Here is a 27,598-nt window from a genome sequence, read left to right on the forward strand (position 1 = left end):
TCTCTTCATGTGCACACCCCTCTGACCCTCATGCACACCAGATTTTGTTTTGCTGTGCTCTCACCCACGTGCACACTCCTGCTGGATGTGTGTGTGTGCTCCTTGTGTGCTCTCTTCCACACGGGCACGCTCCTGTTCAGTGTTTACAGTGTGGACCTAAACCAAAACAGACTCATTCATAATCTGCTCCTCTCTCTCTTTTCAAATATTTACAACAGAAATGTCAAAAACTCCTTAGCTTAGTCCTGGTTCAGTCCAGGTTTAGACCTTGTTTAGGGCTGGTTCAGTCCCTGGTTTAGTCCTGGTACAGATCTGATTCATTCCTGGTTTAGTCCTGGTTTAATCCTGGTTTAGTCCTGGTACAGATCTGATTCATTCCTGGTTTAGTCCTGGTTTAATCCTGGTTTAGTCCTGGTTCAGTCCTGTGGTGCGTTCAGGGCCCAGCTGGACTCTTTCATGTCTTGTGTGGCGTTCACTGACGCTCCACAAATAAACACTTTCATTTAAACATGAACCAGTGATCAAAGAGAGAACAGGAGGGGGCCTGGTTTAGTCCTAGTTTAAATCTGGATTAGGACCTGGTTTAGGACCTGGTTAAAACCTGGTTTATACCTGTCTTAGACCTGGTTTATATGCCGTAGAGTAGATACATAATTAGTAGACATGGCGTTGACTAACTTGAGTAGTCTGGGAAGATTATGAAAAACCAGACCCAGTCACATGTATTTGTGGCTGTATATATGTAATATGAATAATCCAGAGGATGTCTAACCTGGCTCTCACCAGATTTATGTATGTCACTCGGAAGTGAGTTTCTCTGGAGCAGCGGTCTCTGTAAGTGATTGAGAAAACCTTGACCGTCGTTATGAATACTAATTTTATTGGTGGAAGCGTCTCAACAGCGGAACAAGCAGAGAAATCTAACTTTACTTAAATCTAGCTGAGAGAAAAGCACAGACATTGTTCCCTCCACAAAAGCACAAATCACTTCCCTCTGCATGTTTGTTACAAACTATAGTGTGTATTTCTGTGTCAAGTACATCCGTCTGCGTCACCATGCTTGTTTTGGTTTGTTTAGAAGATGTTTTCGCCTTCATTGGTCATTGCTGCTGAACCTTACAGTGGGAGTCTTTCAAGATGGATTTTCATGGGTTTGAAAATTCACTAATGTCGCTAGAGTCCATCTTGCTGTGCAGGGTCATAGGGGGTCAGCTCGTTCCACATCGATCACATCTGGTGTAAAGTTAATGTTGAGTGCAAATGTGTTGGTGTTTCATTTTAGATCATAAATACAATGCAAAAGTGACATCTGAGCTAATGTCTAACCCATTTCAGTTAAGATTCCTGAAGTTGTGCTCTGGGAAACATCTGGCACTAAACCTTTTGCCTGTCATGAAATAAATATTGACTATGGTGATTAGTTTATTATGGGTTATCATCTATATTTTATTCAGAAATCACTCTCAGAATTGTGTTACTGTGAGTATCAGAGCTGCATCTTTGAGTGGCGTTTTACAGCAGCTCTCCTCTTTACACATATCTTTATATTTATATCTTTATTTATTTCCTACAGATTTAAACATGTTTAGATCAAACTGTAGGTGGAGTTCCATCTGGTCTTACTCATTTTCTCACCTCAAATTTGAATTACTTTAAACATTCATTCCTCCCCCCAAAACCAAGAATAAATCAGGACTGACCCAGATTTAAACCAGGACTAAAACAGGACTAAACCAGGACTAGAAGAGGTTTAATTTAGTTCTGGTTAAGTTCTTAGTCCGTAAGAAACTCATATTACTCCCAGGTTTAAGCAAGTTATGTCCTGGTTTCAATCCTGGTTTCAATCCTGGTTCAATCCTTGTTTATAGTCTGAATGTTTTGAAGCAGATTGAGTTTTAATGTTAATTTCCCTTCTTGTGTTTTCAGTCTGTGTGCTGTACACTCAGGGAATCGCTAACCGAGAGTGGAGAGAGGTGAGGAATTATTTTACACATAAAAATAATTATTCTAAAGTTAAATTTTAGTAAAATCTGGCAACCCAAATTGAGGACTTCATTTTGTTTGACTGCATAACTGACCTGAGAACCTAAACATAAACAAATTTTATATAATTTTAAATGTTTTTGAAATTAAAAAGAATTCTACATTACTACATCTAGCTTCTTTTCAATTTTTGACCAGTGCAATATATGTTTATGATGCACAGTAACAGAAACAAAGTCTAATTTTGTTATGCCAGTATATAGTCCAGGTTATTAATAGGAAATAATGCCTTTGATATAGTTAATTGCAAAAGAAAATTTAATTCTGTCAACTAGACAATAGTTTTAGAATGAAGATGTTCTGCTGCTCATCCAGGTGGCTTCTTCAGTTCTGGTCAGATTGCTGGTGGACACTGCCTTATATCTGCCTGAAAAGAGGAGCTGACTACAGTGAAGTGTGAACTGCCTCTGAGTCATATTGACATTATCGTTCAAGGCTCTAATGGGTGACCGCAAACCTCTGAGCATACATACGTCTGAGGATGGAGTTATAACTAGCTAATAAACTCCAAACAAACCAGTGTAGTTAGTTCATCTCCATATATAACACAGTGTCGCACCAGAAACCTGACCAGAACTTAAGAAGCTGCTTGGATGAGAAATGTCTTTTCTTTTGTCCAGTTGATTGAATTTTCTTTTGCTATGGAAACTACCTGGAGGACTGAGGGATTACACAGACATAGTTATAGTTTACCACCTGCAGTATGGCATCAATCGTCATGGAGACAGGAGACATCACTGGGCCAAATCTGTTTAATGCAATACTGTGGTAAATTCAGGGCAAAGCACTAACATCTCCATGGAGACAAGCGGAGAAGCAGACCCACCACGAGAAAAGTTACATAATGCACTTTTGTTTTGTGAAAGTTTGTCTTTCTTCACAGTTCGGTCGCACAGAGGTCATCGATAACACTCTGAACCCAGACTTTGTGCGGAAATTCATTCTGGATTATTTCTTCGAGGAGCGACAGAATCTGCGCTTCGATCTGTGAGTTTAGACTCTACCAAAGTTATGATTTTTCAAGTTACGATTTTTGTTCCTCCACTTGAGGCAAGGAGTGGAGGAGTTCAAGTATCTAAGGGTGACTCGGGGTTCACGAGTGAGGGGAGGATGAAGCGTGAAATTGACAGGCGGATCGGTGCAGCATCAGCAGTGATGCGGTCGCTGTATCAGACCGTTGAGGTGAAGAAGTAGCTGAGCCGAAAGGCAAAGCTCTTGATTTACCGGTCAGTCTATGGTCCTACCCTCACCTATGGTCATGAGCTCTGGGTAATGACCGAAATTACAAGATCGCAGATACAAGCGCTCGAAATTAATTTCCTCTGCAGGGTGGCTGGGTGCTCCCTTAGAGATAGGGTTAGGACCTCAGTCACACAGGAGGAGCTTGGAGTAGAGCCGCTGCTCCTCCACGTCACGAGGAGCCAGCTGAGGTGGCTTGGGCATCTGTTCCGGATGCCTCCTGGGCGCCTCCCTCGGGAGGTGTTCCAGGCATGTCCCACCGGGAGGAGGCCCCGGGGAAGACCGAGGACATGCTAGAGGGACTATATCTCTGGGCTGGCCTGGGAACACCTTGGGATCTCCCTGGAGGAGCTGGAGGAGCTGGAGGAAGTGTCCGGGGTGGAGGAAGTCTGAGAGTCCCTGCTTAGGCCCTGGATAAGTGGAAGAAAATGGATGGACTGATGATTTTTGTTTTGTTTGCTTTAATTTTTCCTGTGCATTTGGAATATTTCTACTCTCTCCCTTTCTCCTACTCTCTCTCTTCCTTCTCCCCTACTCTCTCTCTCCTCTCTCCTTTCTCCCCTGTTGTCTCTCTCCTCTCTCCTTCATCCCCTACTCTCTCTCTCCCCGTCTCCTTTTCTTTCTTTCCTATTACCTTTCTTTGCTCTTTTCTCCCCTACTTGCTCTCTTTCTCTCCACTCTTCTTTCTCCCTCTTTTTCTGTCAGCCTTCTACCTTCTTTTCTTTTCTTACCTTTCTCTCTCCCCCTCTCCTTCCTCTCTTTCTTCCCCCTTTCTGCCTCTTCTCTACTCTCTCTCTCTCTCTCATTTGAAATTTAAATGTAAAAAGTGAAAGCTCTTGTAAAATTCATGTGAAAACAGGTTTGAGTCCAGGACAGAAATAAAACAGAGCCAAAAAGACTCAGGACTATACTAGGATTAAACCCGAACTGAACCAAAACTGAACCAGGACTAAACCAGAACTAAATCAGGATTAAACCAGAACTAAACCAGGACTGAACCAGGACTGAACTAAGCCAGAACTGACTCAGAATTAGTCCTGGTCCTGGTTTAGGCATGGTTTAGTCCTGGTTCAGTCCCGATTCAGTCCTGGTTCAGTCCTGGTTAAGTCCCTGCTGTCTCTCATATATATTTACATGTTGTGATTCATTGTTGCAGATAATTCGATTTTTCCGAGCGTTCATTCTTTATGTTTTTGAGTCGTTGAAGCGAAAGAAATTCTGTATGTTTAATCTCCACAAACAAGATTCTGCTGCTCAGATGAGACGAAACACGAGAGGAACAGGGGGCACTTCAAATTACAAATCAAATCAAAATCAAAATCGTAATTTGTCTTGGTGCAATTATCACCAATGGTACAATTATTTAGGTATTAGAATGTCCTCTGCAAAGAACTAAATATCCTGTATTTTTTAATATTTTGTTGTACCTCTAGTTTAGACCTCTCCAAACATGTTCTGAAATGTCCCTGTGTTCAGATGCCCTCCCTATGTCTGCATGGGGTCTTATTCTGTGTAAAAGCTGCTAACTGTGTAGTTTAGACCTCTAAAAAGCACGTTCTGAAATGCCTCGGATTCTTGTATTAGTTTATCAGTTCATATTTCTCTCAGACGTGAATGTTCCTGGAGCTGTTTACAGTGTGCACTTTAAAGATCTATTGCAAATTTAATTGTAATCATGCAGCTCTAATTAGAACTAGAAAGAACTGATCAAGATGAAGAGAAGGCTCATAATTTAGATTGAGAAAATGGTTTGAGTTTATTAACGTGTTAGCAGCAGTAATTAAAAAACAAAATAGTCACCTATGAGTCTTATCTCATCTCACACCAAATTGTCCGGGTTTAGTCCTGATTCAGTCTTGGTTCAGTCCTGGTTCAGTCTTGATTCAGTCCTGGTTCAGTCCTGATTAAGAGCGGATTCAGTCCTGGTTCAGTCTCGGTTCAGTTCCGGTTCAGTTCTGGTTCAATCCTGATTCAGTCCTTGTTCAGTCCTGATTCAGTACTGTTTTAGTTCTGATTTAGTCCTGATTCAATCTTGCTTCAATCAGAATTTAGTGATGGTTCAATTCTGTCAATTAGTCTGGTGGAGTCTTGGTTCAGTCCTGGTTCAGTGCTGGTTTATTTCTGGTTCAGCCCTGGTTTAGTCCTGGTTTAGTCCTGGTTTAGTTCTGGTTTAGTCCTGGTTCAGTCCTGGTTTAGTCCTGATTCAGTCCTGATTCAGTCTTGTTTCAGGCTTGGTTCAGTCCTGATTTAGTCCTGATTCCGTCTTGGTTTAGTCCTGGTTTAGTCCCGGTTCAGTCCTGGTTTTGTTCTTATTCAGTCTTGGTTCAGTTTTGGTTTAGTCCAGGTTAAGTCTTGTTTCAGTCTTGTTTTTGTTCTGGTTCAGTCTTGGTTCAGTCTTGGGGTAGTCCAGGTTAAGTCTTGTTTCAGTCTCGTTTTTGTTCTGGTTCAGTCTTGGTTAAGTCTTAGTTTAGTCCTGGTTCAGTCTTGGTTTAGTCCAGATTAAGTCTTGGTTCAGTCTTTGTTTAGTCCTGGTTCAGTCTTGGTTTAGTCCAGATTAAGTCTTGGTTCAGTCTTTGTTTAGTCCTGGTTCAGTCTTGGTTTATTTCAGATTAAGTCTTGGTTCAGTCTTTGTTTAGTCCTGGTTCAGTATGCCCTTCCACTGTCACGCTGATTTTGACTTCCCTTCATCCCTGCTTGCAGTTTTAATTGTTCTGTTCTTTTCCAGGTATGATCTGGACTGTAAGAGCGACAATCTCTCCAAACATGTGAGTCCTGCATTTTACATCTGATTAAAATACGATATTTTTTTCATCATTATTTTGCATTGGAATAAAACTGAATCTAAATGGAGTGAGGTTTTGTCAGGTTTACAGCTGAGAGGAGTTTATCAGAGAGTGAAGGTGTTTTTACTGCAGGGGTATGAAGAGAGAAAAAAAGAAGATAAGAGAGAAGAAAAGAGAGAAAAGGAGCAGGGTGGGATGTAGGAGAGTGGGAAAGAAGTGTTTAAAAGAAGTAGATAAGAGGAGGAGGGGGAGAGAGAGAAAAGAAGATGAGGGGAGGCTGAGAAATGTGAAGTGGAGTAGAGGAGACTGGAGAGGAGGAGGTGATGGATGGCGAGAGAAAAGCGAGAGAGAGAGAGAGAGACATGCTATAGAGAGACTGATCCTAGCCTTAACCATAGTCACTACTTGCCTAACCTTAATCAATCCCTCACCTTAAAGAAGACATATTGTGCTTGTGTCTACAATAGTTATAATCCATGACAATCGGGATCAGCCGCGGATGTTATGATTTGGGCATTTTAAATTGCAGTACTCATATAAAATTACTTAATAAAAGAAACAAGTCCACTGGCTTTTGTGTTAGAAAACTGCGGTGCCCAATGGGAGCTGACGTCACTGTAAACATCAGCATAAGAGCGCCGCATGCTTTTGGCCTCCCTTATGGATAGCTGCAGATCACTCTAGCAAGTACTTTTTTTTTTTTTTTTTCATTTGTACAACGCAATGCTGCTGAATCCTACGCATATCACCAAAGAATATCTAACTGGAGAAGGAATTACAGAGCAGTGATGGTGAAAACGGGGGTTGATCTGCAATATGGCATCTTGGAAATGAAATGATTAAAGATTGCTCAAATACGCACAAATCACTCTGAATACATCTTCGGGTGAGTAAATGATGAGGGGGCACAACTATAACATGGTTAAAAGCTCAGAAATGTCCCTTTCCAGAATACGTCTGCTTTAACCTAAATCATAACCTTAAACTATTTAACCTAAATCTGAACTTTAAACAATGTTGTTGATCTAATAATAAAGGAATTGCATTATGGACCTGTTTTTTGTCCCCATAAAAGAGGCATTACATGTGCTTGTGTACAGTTTTAGTCCCCACACTGTCAGAAATACCTGCCCACACACAGGGCTTCATTACCTCTGGCTTGTATTATATTAATCACATGTTAGTGCTTCTATTGATTGTATTATAGTATGACCTCATCTCCCTCTCTCATCGGTTTGTCTCTTAGGACTTCCTGGGTCAGGCTTGTTGCACTCTGGGAGAGATCGTGGGCTCAGCGGGGAGTCGCCTAGAGAAACCGCTCACGTAAGAAACACCTACAACACCAGACCATGACAAGAGCACATGTAAACTGGAACACATACGTACATAAACAATCATGTAACAAACCAAACCAGTTGCCATACCAGCTCGTCAAAGCCTGATCCCCAAGCAAAGCAAAGCCGGGTCTGGTTAGTACTGGGATTGGAGCTCGCTGGGAAAATCAGGTGCTGTGATTGGTGGGGCCCCAATCACATCATTGTGTCCTTAGGCAAGGCATTTCGCCCACACTGCCTAATATGAAAGTGGTGTGTGCTGTGTGCTGAGGGTGCAGATAGGCAGCCTCGCTTCTGTCAGTCTGCCCCAGGGCAGCTGTGGCTACACCACTGAATATGGAGTGAATGAATAATGATCTGTAAAGCATCTTTGAGGGTCCAGAAAAGCACTGTATTAAACTGATGCATTATTATTAGTAGTAGTATTAAAACATCATCACGTAAGAAACACTCAGAACACCAGAACATGACAAGAACGCTCAAGATGGTGGTGGTGGGGGGACATGTCCAGTGCACCCATCTGTCCTCTTTTCCTTTGCGTCTGTGCATCTGTCCATCCTCTGTGTGTCTCTGATGGTGAAAGAGTGAACAGTAAAAGAGTGAGTTCAGGGACAGTGTCTCAGAAATGCTCAAGACCAGAAGAACATTTTTGACAGACAGGGTGTAATTTCACATTTTTACTTCCATGACATCAGCCTCTTTTCTCTCTCTCTCTGCCTGTTTCCCTCCTTCTTTGTCATTCTCTATCTCTCCTCCTCTATGTTTCCCTCCATCTCTCTCCTTCTCTTGTCCATTCTCAGTTTTCTTGCCTTACCCTCTCTTTCTCTCCCCTCCCCCCCCATGTTTTCCCTGTCTGTCTTTCACTCTCCCACTCTCTCTCTACCCTCTCTCTCCCTCTCCACCCCTCCTCCTCCTTCTCTCCCTCTCTCTGTCTCTTTCTCTAAAGTGTCTGTTTCAGTCTCTGTAACAGAGTCTCCACTACAGCCTCCAGCTCTGCTCCATCTGTGCCCCCCCCTCCTGCTCACACCCCCTTTCCGTCTCCCTCTCCCCCTCTCTCCTCCCCTCTTTCCTCTCTTCCTTTCCCTCTCTGCGTACATCCCGAGCATACATAGTCATATATGCTCAGTAGTTAAATGTGAAGTGATGGTGCGTCTCTTTCCTTTTCTACTCCTCTCCCTCTTTTCATTTCTTTCTTCCATTTTTTTCTCTTTCTCTCTCAAAGCATGTCATAGTTAGTTACATGAAGTATATATATGTGTAGTACAAGTCTATGTGTCCATATTGTGCATCACTCTCTCCTCCTCTCCCTCTCTCTCTTCACTCTCCTCTTCTTCCTCCTCTCATCTCTGTCTCTCTCAGAGCATATAATAGCAAAAAACAGAATATCAATATGTGTAGTATACGTGTCCTGTCTCCCGCACTCTCTCCCTTGCTCTTACCTCCCCTCTTTCTCTCCTCCTCCCCTCCTTCCTCTCCTCTTCTCATCTCTATCTCTCTCAGAGCATATTATGATTAGTTACATACATAACATATGTTTTATATACGTGTCCACATTGTGCATCTCTCCTCTCCTTTTTCCTCTCCTCCTCCTCCTCTCTTTTCCTCTCCACCTTCATCCCTCTTTCCTCTCCTCCTCCTCTCTTCTCCTCTCCACCTTCTTCCCTCTTTCCTCTCCTCCTCCTCCTCCTCTCATCTTTATCTCTCACAGAGCATATATAGAGTTACACACAGTACATATATGTGTATAAGTGTCCATATTGTGCAGTTAAAGTTCAGTGGCCCGTACCATCTCTTTAATGACTGAGCTCTGACTTTACACCACATTACAGCTACAACATGCTCCCCCGCTCTCCCCTCCTCCCCTCCTTTCTCATATCTCTCCCTCCCTCTCTCCTTTCACTTTCTCTCCTCTCCATCCCTCACCTCTCTCTTCCATCTATATGCCTCGCTTTCTCTCTCTATTATCCTCACATTCTCTTTCTATTTTTCAATCTCTCCCTCTCTCCTCTTTCCAGTCCCTCTTCTCTCTCTCTCTATCCCCCCTCCATTCCTCCTTCCTCTTCTTTTCTCTCCCTCTCGCTCTTCTCCTGTGTTTCTGGACTGAATACAGTTAGACACAGTTTGTGTCACTGCTCGGCTCCAGCTTTGTGTCCGTCTCCTCTCTTTCTCTCCCTCCTCTTTCCCATGGTCCTTTTTTCCCTCTCTCCCTCTCCTCTTCTGCTCTTCACTCTTTCTCTCTTTCCCATTTTCTCATCTTCTCTCTCTCATTCTCTCTTTTCTTCCAATCCCCATCCTTCTCACTTTTCATGTGTCTCTAGACTGAACACAGTTTCTCTCCTCTCACCCCCTCTCATTTTCTCCCCTTTTCTCTGCTTCCCTCTCTCCTCTACCCCGCTCCCTCCTCATCCTCTTTCCCTCTCCCACCCTCTTGTGTTTCTGTCCTCCCACTCTCGTCTTTGCTCCCTTCCTTTCGCCCTCTCTTCCTTCTCCTCCTCTCTTCCTCCACTCTGCTCTCGCTCTCTCTTTCTTTCTCCGTTTCCCCCTCTCCTTCCCTCTCCTTCCCTCTCCTCCCTCTCTCCTTGTGTGTCTGGTCTAAACACAGTTGTAGATTCTCAGATGAAGCAGATAGCATTATCCTTTGTTTCACTGCTCTGCCTCCCTACTCCTACTCCTCTGTATCCTCCCTCCCTCTCTTCTCCCTCCTCTCCTCCTCTTTCTCCCTTCTTTCTTTTCTCTTTCTTTTCCTCCTTCTCTCCTCTCTTCCTCTCTCTTTCTCTTATCTCTCCCTCCCTCCTCTGCATAGATGAAGTAGATAACATTACTCGCAGTGTCAGTAACTCAGGCTTTGTCCAACTACCGCTCCTCACTCTCTCCTCTCTTTCTCTTGTCTGAGATCATTGCCCTGTGGTTGTATTGTCCACACTCCTCTCGTTCTCTCTCCTCCTCTTCTTCTCTCTCTCTTTCTTTCTCTCTTCTCAGGTTGTAGTTGTATTGTCTAAGAATGTTCTTTTTTCACTGTGGTTGTGTTTCTTGCCCTGGAAAACACAGATATATATTTGTCCTCACTGTGACTGGACTCGCATCTCCACAAACCTGACTCTTATTTGGCATCCTTCTTGTTCCATGGAAATTTTCCTTTTGCTAAAATATTGCATGTATGGCGTAAAACATGTTTATCTCCATGGAGAATGTTCCGAAGTATGGGGTAAACTTTATTTTCACTTTCTGGACTTTCGTGCCACTTACTGTAACTTTAAATATACAGAAAGTAGAATTCTGAGTTTTCTGCGGTAACGTCACACTTTAAAGGTCCTATAATTACACAACATTGACTCTTGTGAGCTGTAGATCATGTTACCTCGATAAAAACATACCTGGAGTTGTGTTTTGTTTTATTAACGCATGTTTGAATTATTCTGTCTACATCTCCAAAGCTCAAAAAGCTCTGCTCTACCTTGTGATGTCATATAATTCTAGTTTTCAAGTTGACAGCTACCTTTTACATTTTATTCAGTAGAGATTCAAATCATCCACTTGATTCTAGTTAAGATGTATGGATCTTAAAAACCCAGTGGAGCACTTTCTGTATTACCACATGACATCACAAGGTGGAATAGAGTGAAGAACACACCCTACATACAGGATTGGTGTGTTAAGCATGTGTGAATGAAAGAAAACATAACTCCAGGTATGTTTTTGATGAGTAAACATTATAACAAAGATCAGAACCAGCATAATATGGGCCCTTTAATAATATGAGGCTTGAGTGTGAAAGAGTGAAGGAAGGACAGATGTTTTTAAACCCTGAGTTTTTGTTATTTAAAAAATTAATTTCCCTGTTTTCATGTTTTTCTGTTTGTGTTCCAGGGGGATCCCAGGGAGGAAGTGTGGAACTCTGATCGTCAGAGCAGAGGAGCTCAGCAACTGCAGGGTACAACTACTACACTATTCACTACTACCACTACTGCTACTACTACTACTATTACTACTGCTACTACTACTACTACTACTACTATTACTACTATTATTACTGCTACTACTAACCAACTATAAGGTTATATTAATACTAACTAATACTACTACTGACGTTTCTGTGCCTTGAGCCTCTCTTTTCCCACACTGTCTCATGCTCATATTCACACAAGAGACGTGCCTTGCTTGAGGACACATCAACAGTCTCATGTTTATAACTGTAATAGTCTTACAGTGTCTGGGTGCGATGCCTTCACTGTCTCACGTGAGCGTGGGCTTGTTTTGTTTCCACGGTAACACAGTTTAGGCTAAAAATAACAACAGTGGCTCAGGAAGACACCGACAACATACTGACATGCATGTACAAGCACACGCCAGGTACACACATACATGTACAAATATGCACATGCACATTTCCATGCACACGCCATGTTAGGATTGTCAAAAATATTGAAAATCAATACTAAAGGTAGTATCGAAACTAGATACTCATTTGATCAATATTAAAAATGTCATGTTCACAAGACATAAATTAATATTTCCTGAATAGTTTTATAATGATCTTGAGCTGTATCAAGCATAAGAGCACATTGACTAGTATACGCCCATGGACCACTATGGACACTAACTGGACCACTGAGGGATTACACAGTATATCACTCCATCAGAGCACAGTAAGGTGAGGAGCTTGGTGTAGAGCCGCTGCTCCCACCTAGAGCTCTGGTACTTCAGATCAATTTAGAGTAAAACACTGGAGCAGTTTTTAGATTTTTTAGATATTGAGCTCAGCACGGCTGTCTCCATGGAAACGGAAAATAAAAATGGCTCCCACATGTGACTGAGGAATAATATTTCTGCTCCTGTTTTAACTAGGTCCTCTTTCTCTCTTTTCTCTCCTCCTTCCTGCCCTCTCTCCATCCTCTCCCCCTCCTTTTTTATTTTCTCTTTCTGTCCTTTTCCTCAAATCCTCTCCTCACTCTGTCTCTTACTTCCCTCTTCTTCCTGTCTTCCTCTCTCTACCATACCATGTCTCTTCCCTCTCACCCTGCCTCCCTCTCCTCTATCTCTCTTCTCCTTTGTCCCCCCTCTTTTCCCCTCACCTTCCTCTTTCTTTATATACACCTCCCTCTCCTCTCCTCTCTCTACTCCTATTCTTCTGCTTTCTTTCCCCTCATTTCCCCAATCTTGTTCTCCACATTGTTGTTCTGTTTTCTGTTCCTCTCTTTTCTCCTCCTCCCTCACTTCTTTCCTTTCCTTTCTCTTCCCCACTCATTCTCCATCTTGCCTCTTTCCTCTGCCCTCCCCTCTCTCCTCCATCACTTTGTTTCTCCTTTCTTTCTCTCCTTACCTCTTTCTGCCCCCTCACATTCCCTCACTCTCTCTTCTCTCCCTTGCTCCCCTTCTCTCTTCTCTTCCTCTCTCTTCTAATTCTCTCCCTCCTCCTTCATCTCCCTCTCCTCTCTCCAGGAGTCAGTGATGCTGCAGTTCTGTGGGAATAAACTGGATAAAAAGGATTTCTTTGGGAAGTCAGATCCGTTCCTGGTGTTTTTCCGGAGCAACGAGGATGGATCGTAAGTTCACCCACACTTTAAACTCAGCTTTAACAAGGGAACAGGAGAAGGCCCTCCTGCAGGCCAGGCCAGGTTTGTGGAGATGCAAGGCTTCTCACAGTAAAGATGCAATTCACCTTCCTTATGAGAGGTCATAAATTCAAATCTCTTTTGATCTGTCCTGGTCCTGAACTCAGGCCGGACTCTGGGACCTCTGCCATAACAATTAATAATTCATTAATTCATACTTTTTTTTCCCTTCTTTTCAATGGCTAAAAGTCCTTAGGAAGACACTCCTGGCCTGGCCTTGCCAGAGAGATTCTCACAATTTTTGTGAGGTCCCTCACGAGATTGACCAATCACAGGACAGCACTTTGGTTTGTGCAGAAGCCTGTGCCAGACTAAAAAAAAAAAAACCTGGCAACACAGACAGACATACTTGAGTCTATTTAGCTCAAAAACAGACCATTTTAATTCATGAAAATTTGCAGAGGGAACATTTGTGCATTTTGTGGAGTGCTTTTGGTGCTTTTTGATTTTCCAGCTTGTTTCACTGTTATGACGCTTCCACCAGTCAGCGTGAAGTCTTTGTTTGAATGCTCCAAAATCAATCTGGCGAGAACCAGGTTAATTCTAACCAGGATCCTGACTCACATATGAGTTTGTGACTCTTGAGCTGGGAGGATTTGATATTCCATCACAGCTGAGACTCATCAGGAGAGAGAAAGAGAAACAGAGAGAGGACAGGGAAGAGGGGAGTGGATGAAAAGAGAGAGAGTGAGGGAAGGAGAAAAAGAGGAAGGAAAGAGGGAGAAATAGAGGGAAGGGGGAGGTCTTGACTATGCGTGTGTGTTTGTACATGTATTTTGTGTGTGTGTGTGTGTGTGTGTGTACACGTTGTGTGGCCGCAGCATGAGGAGCAGTGAAGCATTACAATACCACCTCAGGCTCATACACACTCAGAGCAGAGACACACAGACATAGGCTTTTATTCTGAAACAGAGACACTGAGAGGCTTTTATTGTGAAAAGCCCCCCAGGAAACAACACAAACTGGTTTAACAAAGCCTGGCTCATTCAAACTGAGCTCTGAATAATGAACTTGAGTTAAAGACAGAGCAGAGGCCACGAAAACATGCTAAAAACACACTAACAAAAACATGCTAACATGGGGCAAGAGAAGTTCAAATACTGCACCATCTCCGCAATCATTTAGCCTAAAACATATCTACAACCATGCAGAATGAAAGAATGCTTTCAAAGGCCTTGTACCTGTTTTTTTCCGTGTAATTGAGCTTTATGTGTTTTTCCCCAGTACAGATAGATATGTTGTTTAATCTTTTGAAGTCAGATTAAGTCAGTTGTGTACTGTCGGCATCTAATTGTAAAGCATTTTATTCTCAGATAATCAGAAAGTGTGAGTTAGCATGCTATTTGTTATTAGTTGCCAGCTGGAGAGTTGTGAAAAGTGCTTAGAAACTGAAGAAACCAAAACTGAACAGGTGAATAATTAGGATACTCTGAATGCATAAGGCAAGTGAGAAATAACTTTGCACTGCTGCCAACTTTTTAAAATATACTATTTCTGTTTTAAATGTTTTTAAGACTTTAACTTTCAGTCTTCTTGGAATCGTGTATGTTTTTTGCCACCAGACAGATATGTTGCTTTAATGGTAGCTTGGGTATACAGAGTAAAAAGTGAAAGTGATGAACTAATTGGTTTGAGATTTTATGGGCGAGGTAATAACTCTAATTCATAATCATTCTGAAACCCAAGGATTTGTCTACACAGGAGTATTGAATGGAATGTCCATATCAGTTGTATTTCCAATTTATTTATCTTGACAGAGAAGACAATTAACTTTTTTTTTTTTTTCATGTGGATAGATCCACAGTTCACTATAGACACTATAGACAGTGTATAATGCTTTATGTATTATGAGTTTAGTCCTATAATCTGTGTGTGTTTCCTCAGGTACACGATCTGCCATAAGACAGAGGTGGTGAAGAACACTCTGGACCCGGTGTGGCAGGCCTTTAAGATCCCAGTGCGAGCGCTTTGCAATGGGGACTATGACAGGTCAGAAATTGCATACAACTACACACAATCTTATCATTAACATGGGTGGGCCCAATTCAAGAATTACTCTGCAGATACAAGAACTATATAACACTGAGCCTCATTCATGAAGCACTCTCACCAATACATGTGTACTTAAGGCCTTCTTATGAACATTTGCTTACTTTAATAAGTTTATGACTTAAATATTCCCTCACTGTCTGTGTTCTTGTGAGTTTGGACTTTTGAAATTGCTGCTGAAGCTGTAAAACAGAGGTAATCTGTACATGCGCTCCACCTGGCTTCCTCTTTGACTCTCCCTCACGCTTCACATGTCAGAATGTCAAACCCCTATTGGCCATATATGGAAGTTCAGAGGGCAATTCTAACTAATTACATATTAATTTTTGTGTAAATAAAATGTATATAAGTGTCATGGTGTTCATATCTGGTGGTTGGTGAATTAGGTGCACATTTGGCTGCTTAAAAAACTCTCTGTAGATTTGGTGCAGAGTTCTCTCAGCATCTTCTTAAAATGGAAGATACATTTTTTTAAGAAAACATTAATGAATGTGCCCCATTATCATTATAGATGGCCCTTTGTAACAGGTAAGAGAATATGGGGCCTAAGTGTGGAGTGAATGAAGTGCACTGTAAAGAGCTGTATAAATCAAATGCATTATCATTACATCAACTACACACAATGTGCTAAGTGCCAGAGTGCTCTATCTGTTTCACTGATGGTGCAGTGTTTGTATTAATGTCAATGTTTTGTTTTGTTTCAGGAGCATCAAAGTGGAGGTGTACGACTGGGACAGAGACGGGGGGTGAGTCCAGACTAAATCAGGAAGTTCAGAATAAATCAGGACTGAACCAGAACTAAACTTATTTGTTTTTCTCCACAGACATGACTTTATTGGAGAGTTCAGCACCAGTTACAGAGAAATGTGTCGCAGCCAGTCACAGTTCCACGTTTACGAGGTTTGTGTCAAATGGGAGGGCGTCTGACACAAGAGCATCTGACACACAGGGAGGGCATCTGACACACAGGGAGGGCATCTGAGACACAGAGATCCAGTAGGGCCTGAGGGCATCTGACACACAGGGATGGCATTTGATACAATGGAAAGTAAATTTGTTTGTTTTTTCAAAGGTGCTGAACCCTAAAAAGAAAGGGAAGAAGAAAAAGAAATACCAGAACTCCGGAACGGTGAGTCAGCACATATTTACAAAGTGCTGAATCGTGTTTTTATTTTTTATTTACACAAAAGGAAAAGGAAAAGAACAGAGGAGTCTCAGTCTGCAGGGAGAAAGGGCAGAGAGGAGCAGAGGGTTCAGGGGAGGAGGAGGACAGGTTTAATTTGAGGAAATGTCGTTGAAAATGCCAAGGTCCAATCTGTTGTAGTGGTGGCACAGTGTGTCTGAGTGAATTTAATTTGGACAAAAATATGCAAAAATAAATAAATAATGATTCTAGATCAAAAGTTCAATTTCATCCCAATTCCTTTAAGAAGTAAAGTGACTGCTGGGTCTCAGATGACATCATAGCTTGCTATAGCCCAATAATATTTAATACAGATAGGAGCAGGTAGGATAGGAGTAGGATTTGTGTTGTAATACAGTGAATTCTTGGGCCTAGTCACTAATAGAATTGATTAAGTTCAACATTTGTGAAATTGCCTTTTGGATATTTCAAAGTATAGTGCAAAGTAATCAATAGAGAAATCTATGTCTTGCCCCAATCTGGAAGTATGGCCTCGTCACATTCTACAATCTGCAACCCACTAATTGATACTTTGCACACATTAGTAAACACAGTCAAAAAAAACATTTTAGATTGTCTAATAACTCAAGAAAAAATAGAAAATTGATTTAAACAACACATTTTGAGGAGTCTTATGATCAGTATGAGCATTCATGGTCCTATTTAGAAGTTTGATTTTCAACAAAAATGGTGAGAGTAACTAAAGGAAAAACAGTTGATTAATTAAGAGACTTGTCTGAGAGCACAGGTCATCTCCCCTGTTCTAGTCAGACAGAGCAGTGCCTACGTTAGCATCACACCCCCAGGGAATGTTTATGACATCAACTGCAAAGTATCAGTTGTTTCTTATGAGAATTCGCCTTTCACTGTGATTGGTCAACTTGATACTAAAGGCTGGTATGATTCTGTTTACATAAGTACAAGGCTGTGTGTGTTATTCTAAACATGCCAGCTGTCCAACTGTTTGGAGGCAAATACTGAAGTGGTGCAGTGGTTGTCCAGTTGTGGTGTTATATTCTGCAACATAAAATGTATTGACCCGTTAATGAAATCTTATAAAGAACTTCTTCTCAGTCTAACTTAGGCCTAAAGTGTGTGTGTTTCTGCTTTTAGGTGACGCTGTTGTCCTGTTTGGTGGATTCTGAGCTCTCGTTTCTGGATTACATCAGAGGAGGGTATGGGCTTCATGCTCTTGTTTACGTCTCAAACTCAATCCTCTGTTTGCAGTCTTAAACTCTATCCTCCTGTTCTGCTCTTTTTGACTGTATCCTCTGTTACATCTCAAACTCTGTGTCTGTTAGTTTAAAATCACTGTTTAATGTTTCTGTTTTTCTGTAGGACTCAGATCAACTTCACTGTGGCCATTGACTTCACCGCCTCCAATGGTCAGTACTACATAGGACTACTACACAAGTGCTACCATTGACTTGTGGTAGTAATATCACTTGTGAGTGGTTTTATAGAGTAGTACTTGAAAGCCTTGTTTTGAGGGATTTGAAGTAGACCCTGGGAGTAGTATCTCTCACATGGCTCTGACTCTCTATGGACCCTGGTACAGTTTAGATAAAGGAGGAGCTAAGCACAAGAGCGAGGCGAGCTTTGTCTTGCGATAAACTTAAATGTTGAGCCGACATGCTTATGTTAGCAAAAATGAAGCTAGCATACAAGAGCTACAGTTGTTTCCCATGTCATTACACCACAAACCTGAAATGAATACATGTTTTCTTTGTGAACTGCTGAGATCTGCCTTTATGATTAAAAGTATTATTCAGGTACAATATATAGATGTACAATATACTATTAGATTAAATTTATTTAGAAAACATGAGTTATGTTTGGATGACATAAGTGTCTCAAGGAGCAGAGCCCTGTCCCTGCCCATAGGGTGACCTGATGTCCCTATTTACCCGGGACAGTCCCAGTTTTGAGCCCTGTGTCACCTGTCCTAGATTTATTCAAAACCATTGATCTGTTCCTGTTTTATAAAAGAAATGTCCGAGGTGTCCCTATTTTTGACCAGTTTGATACCTGCTGTAAAGAGAGGCATAAATTCTAATTTGTTTAGGTAAAATACAAAACATCTGCTTAAAAATGACCAAAACACAGAAAAATGTGACTAGGCTCACATGTTAGGCATGAATGGTCTCTGCATAACAATTTTCCTTAATTACTCATTTGTTTCACAATTTTATTATTACCAACCACCAAAAAATTGGGGATGTCCCAGTTATTTTCTGGTCACCAGTCCCAGTTTTTTATTTTGGTCACCCTGCTTTCCCAAGAGTTCTGAGGTGACAAAGTCTGTGAAAATCCAGTTAAAACATGATTTAAGTAGTTGTAATAGCGTATAGCCTATCTGTAGCAGTTGCTATAATATATAATGCTATAATAGCTCTTATAGCAATAGTAGCAGCAGCGGCCACAGCAATAGTAGCAGTAGCAGTAGTAGTAGTACTAATAGTAGTAGTAGTAGTAGTTTTGTTGTTTGTTTCCTAGGTAATCCATCCCAGCCCACTTCTCTGCACTACATGAGTCCATACCAGTTGAACGATTACGCTTTGGCTCTGAAGGCTGTGGGGGAGATCATTCAGGATTACGACTCTGATAAACTGTTCCCTGCTCTGGGCTTTGGAGCTAAACTGCCCCCTGACGGACGGGTCTCCCACGAGTTCCCCCTGGTAAAGACATTTATATAATTTTATACTTTTATATTCAGTCATGTTGTTTCGTTAAAGATGGGGTATTATGTATAATTTACTTTTCTGAGCCTTCTACCATGTTTCCTTATCCTCACCCATGCTCCCACACGACTATTTTTCATAAATATACAAACCCATAATACAAAACTGTATATAACAACTTCACAAACCTGATGTGTAGTAGTAGTGTAGTAGTTTCATTAGCTGGGTGCATGTTGATTGTGTTGTGATAGTGCTTTGAAGGAGGAGTGACTTAACACAGAGAGTAAAGGGAGGGGAGAGTGTGAAAAACTAAATAGTGAATTAAATGTCATGTGTTCACAGTTAATACTCATACATAGAAGTGTAATATCCCCTCAAATCTCATAGTAATGAAAAGGCTTTATAAAGGGACAGTCTTGTTTCTCTTCAGTCCAAAATCACAAATCCACAAATGTCAAACGGTTGATTTCTGAGTCACTGAAGCAACACTCAGATTTGATGAGCTGAGACACGTTTTTATTCTCCTGGGAACAAACAATACTATATAACGCTGACAATATAACAGCAATCTGTAAAAAAGATTCATGTAAATGTATCTAAATGTATGATCCTGCATATTTTCTTAGTATGATTGTCAAAAGTATTAGATACTAATCAATACTAAAACTAGATACTTATTAAAACAGGTATCGATACTAAAAAAGTCACATTCACAGGACAGAAATGAACCTTTCCTGAGTAGCTTTAGAATGATCTGAAGCTGTATCAGAAGTATAAGCCCACATCGACAAGTATACAGATCATCCATGGACCACTATGGAATCTACCTGGACGAGATTACACAGATATAAAGCTATGTCACAAAATCGCATTCTGTTGAGAGAATTTATCATCATTGTAGTATCAGAGTCTGCATTTAGTATCAAATCTCTTCCTTACTATCAAAGTCGAGTTTGAAATTTTAGTATTGTGACAATACTAATTCTCAGCATATCTTCAAAACATGTATTTTTAAGATGAACCTGTGTGTAGACATCTTGCCCTTTTCATCCATCTTGATTTCTGGTCCTATTTAGATCCTACTGTGTTCATCTGGAGATGTTTTCTTGTATTTCCTGTGAGTTTGGTGCAGATGTGTTTTGGTGCAGATGTGAGCCTGGAGGCAAGTTGTGTCTGAGTTTAAGAATTAAACTTTAAACTTTTATTTGTTTCTGTTGATTCTTTGCTAAACTAGGACTCTGCAGCTGTGGACACAATAACTCCACTAAAAACATTTAGGCCATGAATAATTCAACTCACGACTGAAAACTTAACATCCAAGTTTAACTAAAAGGATCTTGACTCACAGGTTTTTGACATAGACTGTGTAATAGAAGTGGACTATAATGTGACGTCACCCTTAGTGTTTAGTTGCAATCAAATGAAGCTCAGTGACACTAGCAAGAAGCCTTGGTCTGCAAGGGTGCAAAAGGGCACATTGCAACGTCAGTTAAAAATGTTTGCACCCTCATTTCAGGCGCCTAAAATAATATCACTTAATGGAAGCATATTATATTTGCACTGCTTTGAAACTTGAAAGCACCTTTAGTCTTGTCTGTATCCGGGATTGGCTAGCAGTTATAGCTAATCTGCAGCCAGGGACCATATTTGGAAATCTGAGCATGAAACCAAAGACTCAATCAGGAAGGTACATGTACCTTCCCAGGTTGGTCTGTTGTTAATGTTCAAATCTTAATTTATGGACAAAATTGTGAAAAAGTAAAGTGTGAAAAAAACACTAGAATCATGTAGAGTGGAAGGTCAGCGCCAGTTACAGAGAGAGACGTGATGTTTTTTCAATAGAAATCGATTGCAACCAGAGCTTTAAGGAACTTGTAGTTTTCCCATGTGTTGTTCCTTCTGATTGACTGGTGGTGTGCTTTTCTTCTCTCTGATTGACTGATGGTCCCTCCTTCTCCTTTCTGATTGGCTGTTTCAGAATGGTAACCCTCAGAACCCGTACTGCAGTGGGATAGAAGGAGTTCTGGAGGCGTATTATCAAAGTCTGAAAACTGTGAGACTGTACGGACCTACACACTTCTCTCCTGTCATCAACCACGTGGCCAGGTACTACAAATACTACTACTACTACTACTACTACTACTACTACTACTACTACTACTACTACTACTACTACTACTACTACTACTACTACTACTACTACTACTACTACTACTACTACTGCTGCTGCTGCTGCTGCTCCTACAACTGCTACTGCTGCTGCTCCTACAACTGCTACTACGAATAGGTCCCCAATCACTCTGGTGTCCCTCATCTACCGCAACCATGCACAATATGCCAAACCCTCCAGGTAAGGTTGTCCTGATCAAGACTAGCTCAAGATCTGGAGATGGGTCCCACTGCTCCTGATCATAGACTGGTCCAGTGAAAGTGAAGTCAATCGAGGCTAGCAGTTAAAGCGTCTAATCTTGCTGCTAAGCATGAGTGGTAGCCACCATGCTACCTTTATCTTACTACTGCTAAGATTCCTTTTACCAATACTATGGATACTGCTCCTACTACTACTACTACTATTGCCAACGAAGATACTGTTTTTACTACTACATCTACACTGACACGTCCCGTACTATAACTCCTATTATTAACAGTCCCATTGTCTCCTGACGTGTGTGAAAACAGCTGATTCAGTCGAGTGGGAGGAGTGGAGTTTAGAGTGACATTTTGAAAATATAATTATTCCTCCTACGATTCATTCACTACACGATTTAACCATGTAAACAATTAATTTTATCAAAGAGTGGTTAGCCTGTATTCTCTTCTCAGTGAGGAGGTTGTGGGTTAAACTCCTGATCTCTCTAAGTGGAGTGTGCATGTCGTCTGTGTTGCTGTGGCAGAGTGGTTATCCTTTCTCCTCCTCCTCTCAGTGAGAAGGTTGTGGGTTAGACTCCTGGTCTCCTGAGTTGTAGTCGCCCCCTCACTCCCAGAATAAACTTTCTGCCATAGCAACCAGCCTCGTGCAGAAACATGCCACATACCACCTAATGTAAATCTAAGATGGAGGATAGAGAGGGCTGAAAATCAATGACATTTTTACCTGGTTTCAATTATTTTGGTGACAAGAGACAGTTTTCCCTATTGATAGACATTGTATTTTATCATGAAATATCCAAAAGGTAAATTCACATCTGTTGAATCTGATCATTTCTGTTAGTGACTAGAGCAAGGAACTCACTGTATTACAACATTAATCTGCATTTGAACAATATTCATTTTAGCTGCCCCCATCTGTATTAAATATGTTTGGACTATAGAATGTTGTGATGTCATTTGAAATCCAGCAATAACCTATATTTGTTGATATTAGTGTAAATATTGTTAAATCTATAAGAAGACTCACATATTTAAAGGTGCAGCTTGCTTTATTCAGTTACATGTGTTTTTATTGTTTAAAACGATACCTTGGAAAAGTATGTATTCTTGCTGTGAGTAGGTGCAAATCTCCACAGATCTAATCTGTAACCTGGCCTGGTGTTGGTACTTGCTTGTCTAAATGGAGATAGTTAAGGTTAAAAGCATACAGTGGAAGATTCTAACATCCCTCTTTCTGAGCCAAGACTAAACCAGGTTTATACCAGGACTAAACCTGGACCAAACCAATACTAAACCAGGACTAATCCAACGCTAAAACAGGACCAAATCAGGACTGATCCAGGACTAAACCATGTCTAAACCAGGACTAATCAAGATTGACCCAGGATTAAACAGGAATTAAAGCAAGACAAAATCAGGACTGAACCCTTGTTCTTCACCTGTCCTTGTCTCTGTTTCAGATATGCTTCTGCAGTGACCGATGGATCTCAGTACTTCATCCTCCTCATCCTCTCAGACGGAGTCATCACCGACATGGCCCAGACCAAAGAGAGCATTGTTAACGTGAGAACTAAAACAGGACTAAAGCAGAACTGAACCAGAACTGAGCCAGGACTAAACCATGACTTTATGGTCATATTTTACATAGTGCTTTCCCTCCCTTTAAGGCATTCAAAGCACTTTACATCAAGGAACCACTCACCCATGCACACACACTCATACACCAGTGTACACAGACACTGGGGGCAAGGTGGGTTAAATGTTTTGCCCAAGGACACAACAATAGCATTCATAAACTAAAACAGGACTAAACCAGACCTTAACCAGGACCAAACCAGGACTAATCTGTACTGACGGCCCCATGTGACGTTTGAGGAAATAATGCAGAAAAAAAACATTGAGTACAGGCAAACAACCTGACGTGCGATCACAAATTCACAGCCATCCTCTTTTTCCTCTACGAGAATCAGTGGCTCAGGTTAGCACTGGTTTTGTCATGTTTGGAGTTTCCAGTATAGCATTTCACACATGCAATTTTCCCACAACGTCATCTTTGTTTCATCCTCCAAGCCTTATTATACCTTCATGTAGGGATGAGCCAATATAGATTTTTTTTTGCCGTTATCGTATGTTATTTGTTACCAATACTGGTCTGCAAATGTATCTTAAATTAAAGGAGCAATCACAAATTCACTTTTGTAAAAAAATAATGGTAAATGGTCACATTTTTCTATAGCGCTTTTCCACCTTCAAGGCACTTTACAACAAGGAACCACTCACCCATTCACACACCAGTGTATGCAGACACTGTGGGTTAAGTGTCTTGCCCAAGGACACAACAGCAGCATTCATCTGTGGGAGCTGGAATCACACCGGCCAACCTGCGGGTCTGTGGATCTGACTGCTCAACCTATGATGTTTTTTATGTCAAGAGCTGGATTCAAACCGCCAACCTTGAGATTAGTGGGTGAATGCTCTACCAACTGAGCTACTGCCGCCCCAATAATCACAAAATGTATTTCTTGAATGTACAATAATTTCATAACACTCTTCTGATTCCATTTTGACTCATTGATCTGTTCAAAAAGGGCACACAGAGAAGGGGGCAGCACTATAAATATCGCCATTGAATATCGGTATCGAATTGTATCTATAACAGCTGATACCGATCCTGGAACTTATATATCACCCATCCCTACTTCCAATAACATCTAATAAAACTTACTGTCTAAGAAAATGAATAAAAATAAACTCATTACTTCTTCGGGCTCACACACTCTCCCTCGAGTCCATTTAAGTTTTTCATCTTCACCAGGTCCAAACCTCATTTAGTTCAATGGTCTCCCTCTGGCTTTCATGTAATAAGAGTCCTAATTAAACCTGGTTTAGACCTCGGACTTGCTCGCTCCAGGTTAAAGGCCAGTCTGGGACCTGTTAGTTGGTCAATAGAGGGCAATATTTAAATGTAATCACAAAGTCTATGGAGAGAGTTTAACTGAGCCTGAGCCATTATAAACTAATAACTCTGTCCAATTCAACTAAACAGAAATCATTTTATGTTATGTAAAAGAAAAAAGTCTCAAAAGGACTAAAGCAGTACTAAACGAGAACTGGACCAGAACTAAGTCAGAATTCAACCAGAATCGGGTAAAGACTAAAGCAGAACTGAACAGTTTGACCCAGGTCTTTACCAAGACTGAAGCAGGTCTGAACCAAGACTAAATCAGACTTACCTCACACTACTCTGCTGAACTCTACTATTGAACTTGGGACCTTGTAACCGTGAGGTGGGATGCTAACCACTCATCATATGTTTGCTTTGTGTTTCAGGCGGCATCTTTGCCCATGTCCATCATCATCGTTGGAGTGGGACCTGCCGAGTTTGACGGTAAATTTCAATATTTGTGTTTTTCCCTCTATCGATTTGTGACAGTTTAATCAGCAGGTTTTACATTCTGTGATCAACTATTAGGGGAGTCAAACCACACCAAGCACTCACTACCTTTGACTACCCTACTGTGAGCAATAGTAACGGTTTACTGTATGTGGCAGACACAAGTTAATACGTTAACACTCAAAATGCTCTGTTCCACCTTGTGATGTAATGTAGTGGTAGTTTTCAATCCACACATACAGAATATACCTTTTACCTTTTGTTCAGTAGAGATTGGCAATTCTTGGACTGAAATTATCCAAATGATTCTAGTGAAGGTGTATGGAGTTAAGGAGTATGGAGTACATGTGTGAATGAAACAAAACACTCTATTATAACAGATCAGAAAATAATGTAATGCAGTCACTTTAAACCCAAAATCTGACCTCTTCAAGAGTCAGATGGCTCTCTCTATTCCTCTTGATATCCATTTGCTGTTTGCCCATTAACCAACCAGACCCAGAATCCTGTATCTGTCCTGCTCAGATATGGTTGTTCCAGTTTATATGTTTATCTCTCTCTGTCCTGTCATTGCTCCATCCTCCCTTTTCTCATCCGTCCATCCAGAGCTTTGGGATCATATAACCCTGTGGAACATCAGATCTGTATGCACATCTGTCTCTCTCATTCTCTGTTAAAAGGATTGAGTTTTATCAGACTGAAAACGAGGGCGATAATTCACAATGTAAACCTACGAATCTGTGTCTGCTATAAACACATGGGACATGATGATCAGCTGAACAGACTTTTATCTTTTCACCATTTAACCAAAACTCTGCCTCTGGTGTCCTTCAGCTCCTCTGCATTTTTAGAGTCCATACAGCAGGCTCATTCAACTTGCGGCTTTGGGGCACGATTTGGCACACCAAACAAACTGATCTGACCTACAAACCAAACTTTCTTCACAGTGCATGCATATTTTTAGTACGCACTATATTACTGTAAATTAACAAAACAAATCTGAAAATGTACCTTCTGTTTTTCATCAAGAAACCTCAAAAAGTGCAGTGACAAGCAAGAAGAAGACTAACATCCAAAGGGTTTAGTCTTGGTTTAGTCCCGGTTTAGTCCTGCTTTAGTCTTGGGCTAGTCTTTGTTTAGTCCTGGACAGTTTGCTCAGACAATTTGCATCAAGTTTCCACCTATTCTCTATCCCCTCCCACTGTTCTGCTAATGCTGCCAATGCTGTTACTTCCTCAAAAACATACCTGGAATTGTCTTTGAGTAATCCTTTATCACTCTGTTTACATCTCCAAGGCTCAAAATGCAGCAGCTTCCTTTTACCTTTTGTTCAGTAGAAATTGGCAGTCTCAGGGCTGAAATGATCCAAATGATTCTAGTGAATGTATATGGAGGTTAAAACACATTGGAACACTTCCTGTATTACCACATGACATCACAAGGTGGAACTGAGTCTTTTCAGTTTGAGAAAAGAACACTGCAGAATATAAGAATTTGTATGTTAAAAATGTGTGAATGAACCAAAACACAACTCCAGGTCTGTTTGTGATGAGGAAAACAACTTTATAATAGATCAGAAAACAGCGTAATATGGGCCCCTTAAATAAATCCTGTGTTTGTTTTTCAGAGATGATAGAGTTGGATGGAGATGATGAGAGAATTTCGTCACAGGGGCGAGCTGCAGAGAGGGACATTGTTCAGGTGAATCTTTGACCTGTGACCTCTGCAGCCTGTTTTAAGATTCAGTAAAAACACTGAACCGCTGAAATGTGGTAAAATACAGTTTAGGGGTCAAACCTCAAGAGAGTTACTGATACATAATTTATTTGAGCAAGACTGGCAATTTCCCAAATGAATAATGGGACTGGAATCATTTTAAGCAGTGTTTAAACTAGCATACTAACAGCTCACTTCCTGGTTCTTGGATGACTAAAACACTTTCTAATAGATGCAGCGATCACACCTTGACTGTAAGAGACGCTTTTACACTGGGGCAAGACACAGTTTGCTTATATACATGGGAAAAAATCTGGTACACCTCCAGTATGTAATTTTCTGGAGGTGATTCTTATAGCCAAAGGGACAACATTTCCATGGAAACAAGCAGGAGAAGTCAGTTTTGTGGAGTTGCAAGCCAGGACACAGGTTTTCCAGTACAACCCAACCAAAATTCAAATACAAGCCTTTATTTTAGTTAAATTTTTGGGAAAAAGGCACACTGTGGCTGTAACCTTTTCTTCTCTGTTCTCAGTTCGTGCCGTTCCGAGACTACATGGATCGCCGCGGCAACCACATCCTCAGCATGGCCCGGCTCGCCAAGGAAGTCCTGGCCGAGATCCCAGACCAATTCCTGTCCTACATGAGAACCAGAGGGATTAAACCTGGTCCTCAGCCTCCCTCCTACCCGCCTCTGTCGCCCCTGTCATCCCTGTCACCACTGTCCCCCCTGTCCCCCTGCCCGCCTTCCTCTCTCCACTCCCTCCCGACCGGGCACTCCCTGACCCTCGGCAGACCTGGGCATCACCACAGTCTAGTCCACACGCTGCCCAGCTCCCACCCGCTCCCGCCCGGGCACCCCTTCATGGCACGCAGGGTCAGTCGGATTTGAACCAGCAACCTCCACTATGTTTGGAATGCTTTGGACCAGACAACCCAACCAATATGGGCTTAGCATTGCCTCTGCAGGTTTTGGGCACTGGTTGGAAGGAATGGTTATGGAAAATGTGGAGAATTTGGGAATGTTTAGTACCAACCACGGCCACTGCATCTGTCCGAAAGTCTCTCCATGTTTTGGACAGTTCTGGAACTTTGTGCTCGACCTGGTTCTCGGGAATTGGTTTAATGCCTGGAACTTTTTGGAGAAGTCATGGAAGCTCCTGGAATGACGCACTTTTTGGATGGTTTTCTGCA

General features: G+C 41.4%; 1 protein-coding gene across 1 annotated transcript in view; it reads left to right on the top strand.

The window, feature by feature from the left end:
* LOC110160343 (copine-8-like) overlaps nt 1–27,296 on the top strand; it is a 33,836-nt gene extending 6,540 nt beyond the window's left edge. Inside the window, exons 3-20 of the mRNA XM_020924981.1 lie at nt 1,927–1,973; nt 2,927–3,030; nt 6,008–6,047; nt 7,312–7,388; nt 11,267–11,330; nt 12,839–12,942; nt 14,896–15,000; nt 15,765–15,806; nt 15,885–15,960; nt 16,133–16,189; nt 17,357–17,418; nt 17,582–17,628; nt 18,740–18,921; nt 20,903–21,030; nt 22,755–22,857; nt 24,625–24,682; nt 26,316–26,389; nt 26,940–27,296. Coding sequence (XP_020780640.1) covers nt 1,927–1,973; nt 2,927–3,030; nt 6,008–6,047; nt 7,312–7,388; nt 11,267–11,330; nt 12,839–12,942; nt 14,896–15,000; nt 15,765–15,806; nt 15,885–15,960; nt 16,133–16,189; nt 17,357–17,418; nt 17,582–17,628; nt 18,740–18,921; nt 20,903–21,030; nt 22,755–22,857; nt 24,625–24,682; nt 26,316–26,389; nt 26,940–27,296 — 1,727 coding nt within the window. The remainder of the gene's footprint in view (nt 1–1,926; nt 1,974–2,926; nt 3,031–6,007; nt 6,048–7,311; nt 7,389–11,266; nt 11,331–12,838; nt 12,943–14,895; nt 15,001–15,764; nt 15,807–15,884; nt 15,961–16,132; nt 16,190–17,356; nt 17,419–17,581; nt 17,629–18,739; nt 18,922–20,902; nt 21,031–22,754; nt 22,858–24,624; nt 24,683–26,315; nt 26,390–26,939) is intronic.
* The last annotated feature ends 302 nt before the right edge of the window (nt 27,297–27,598 follow it).

The sequence above is a fragment of the Boleophthalmus pectinirostris genome, unplaced genomic scaffold (genome assembly GCF_026225935.1).
Source record: "Boleophthalmus pectinirostris isolate CB_2022bp ecotype Guang Dong unplaced genomic scaffold, ASM2622593v1 HiC_scaffold_2, whole genome shotgun sequence".
Lineage (NCBI taxonomy): Eukaryota > Metazoa > Chordata > Actinopteri > Gobiiformes > Gobiidae > Boleophthalmus > Boleophthalmus pectinirostris.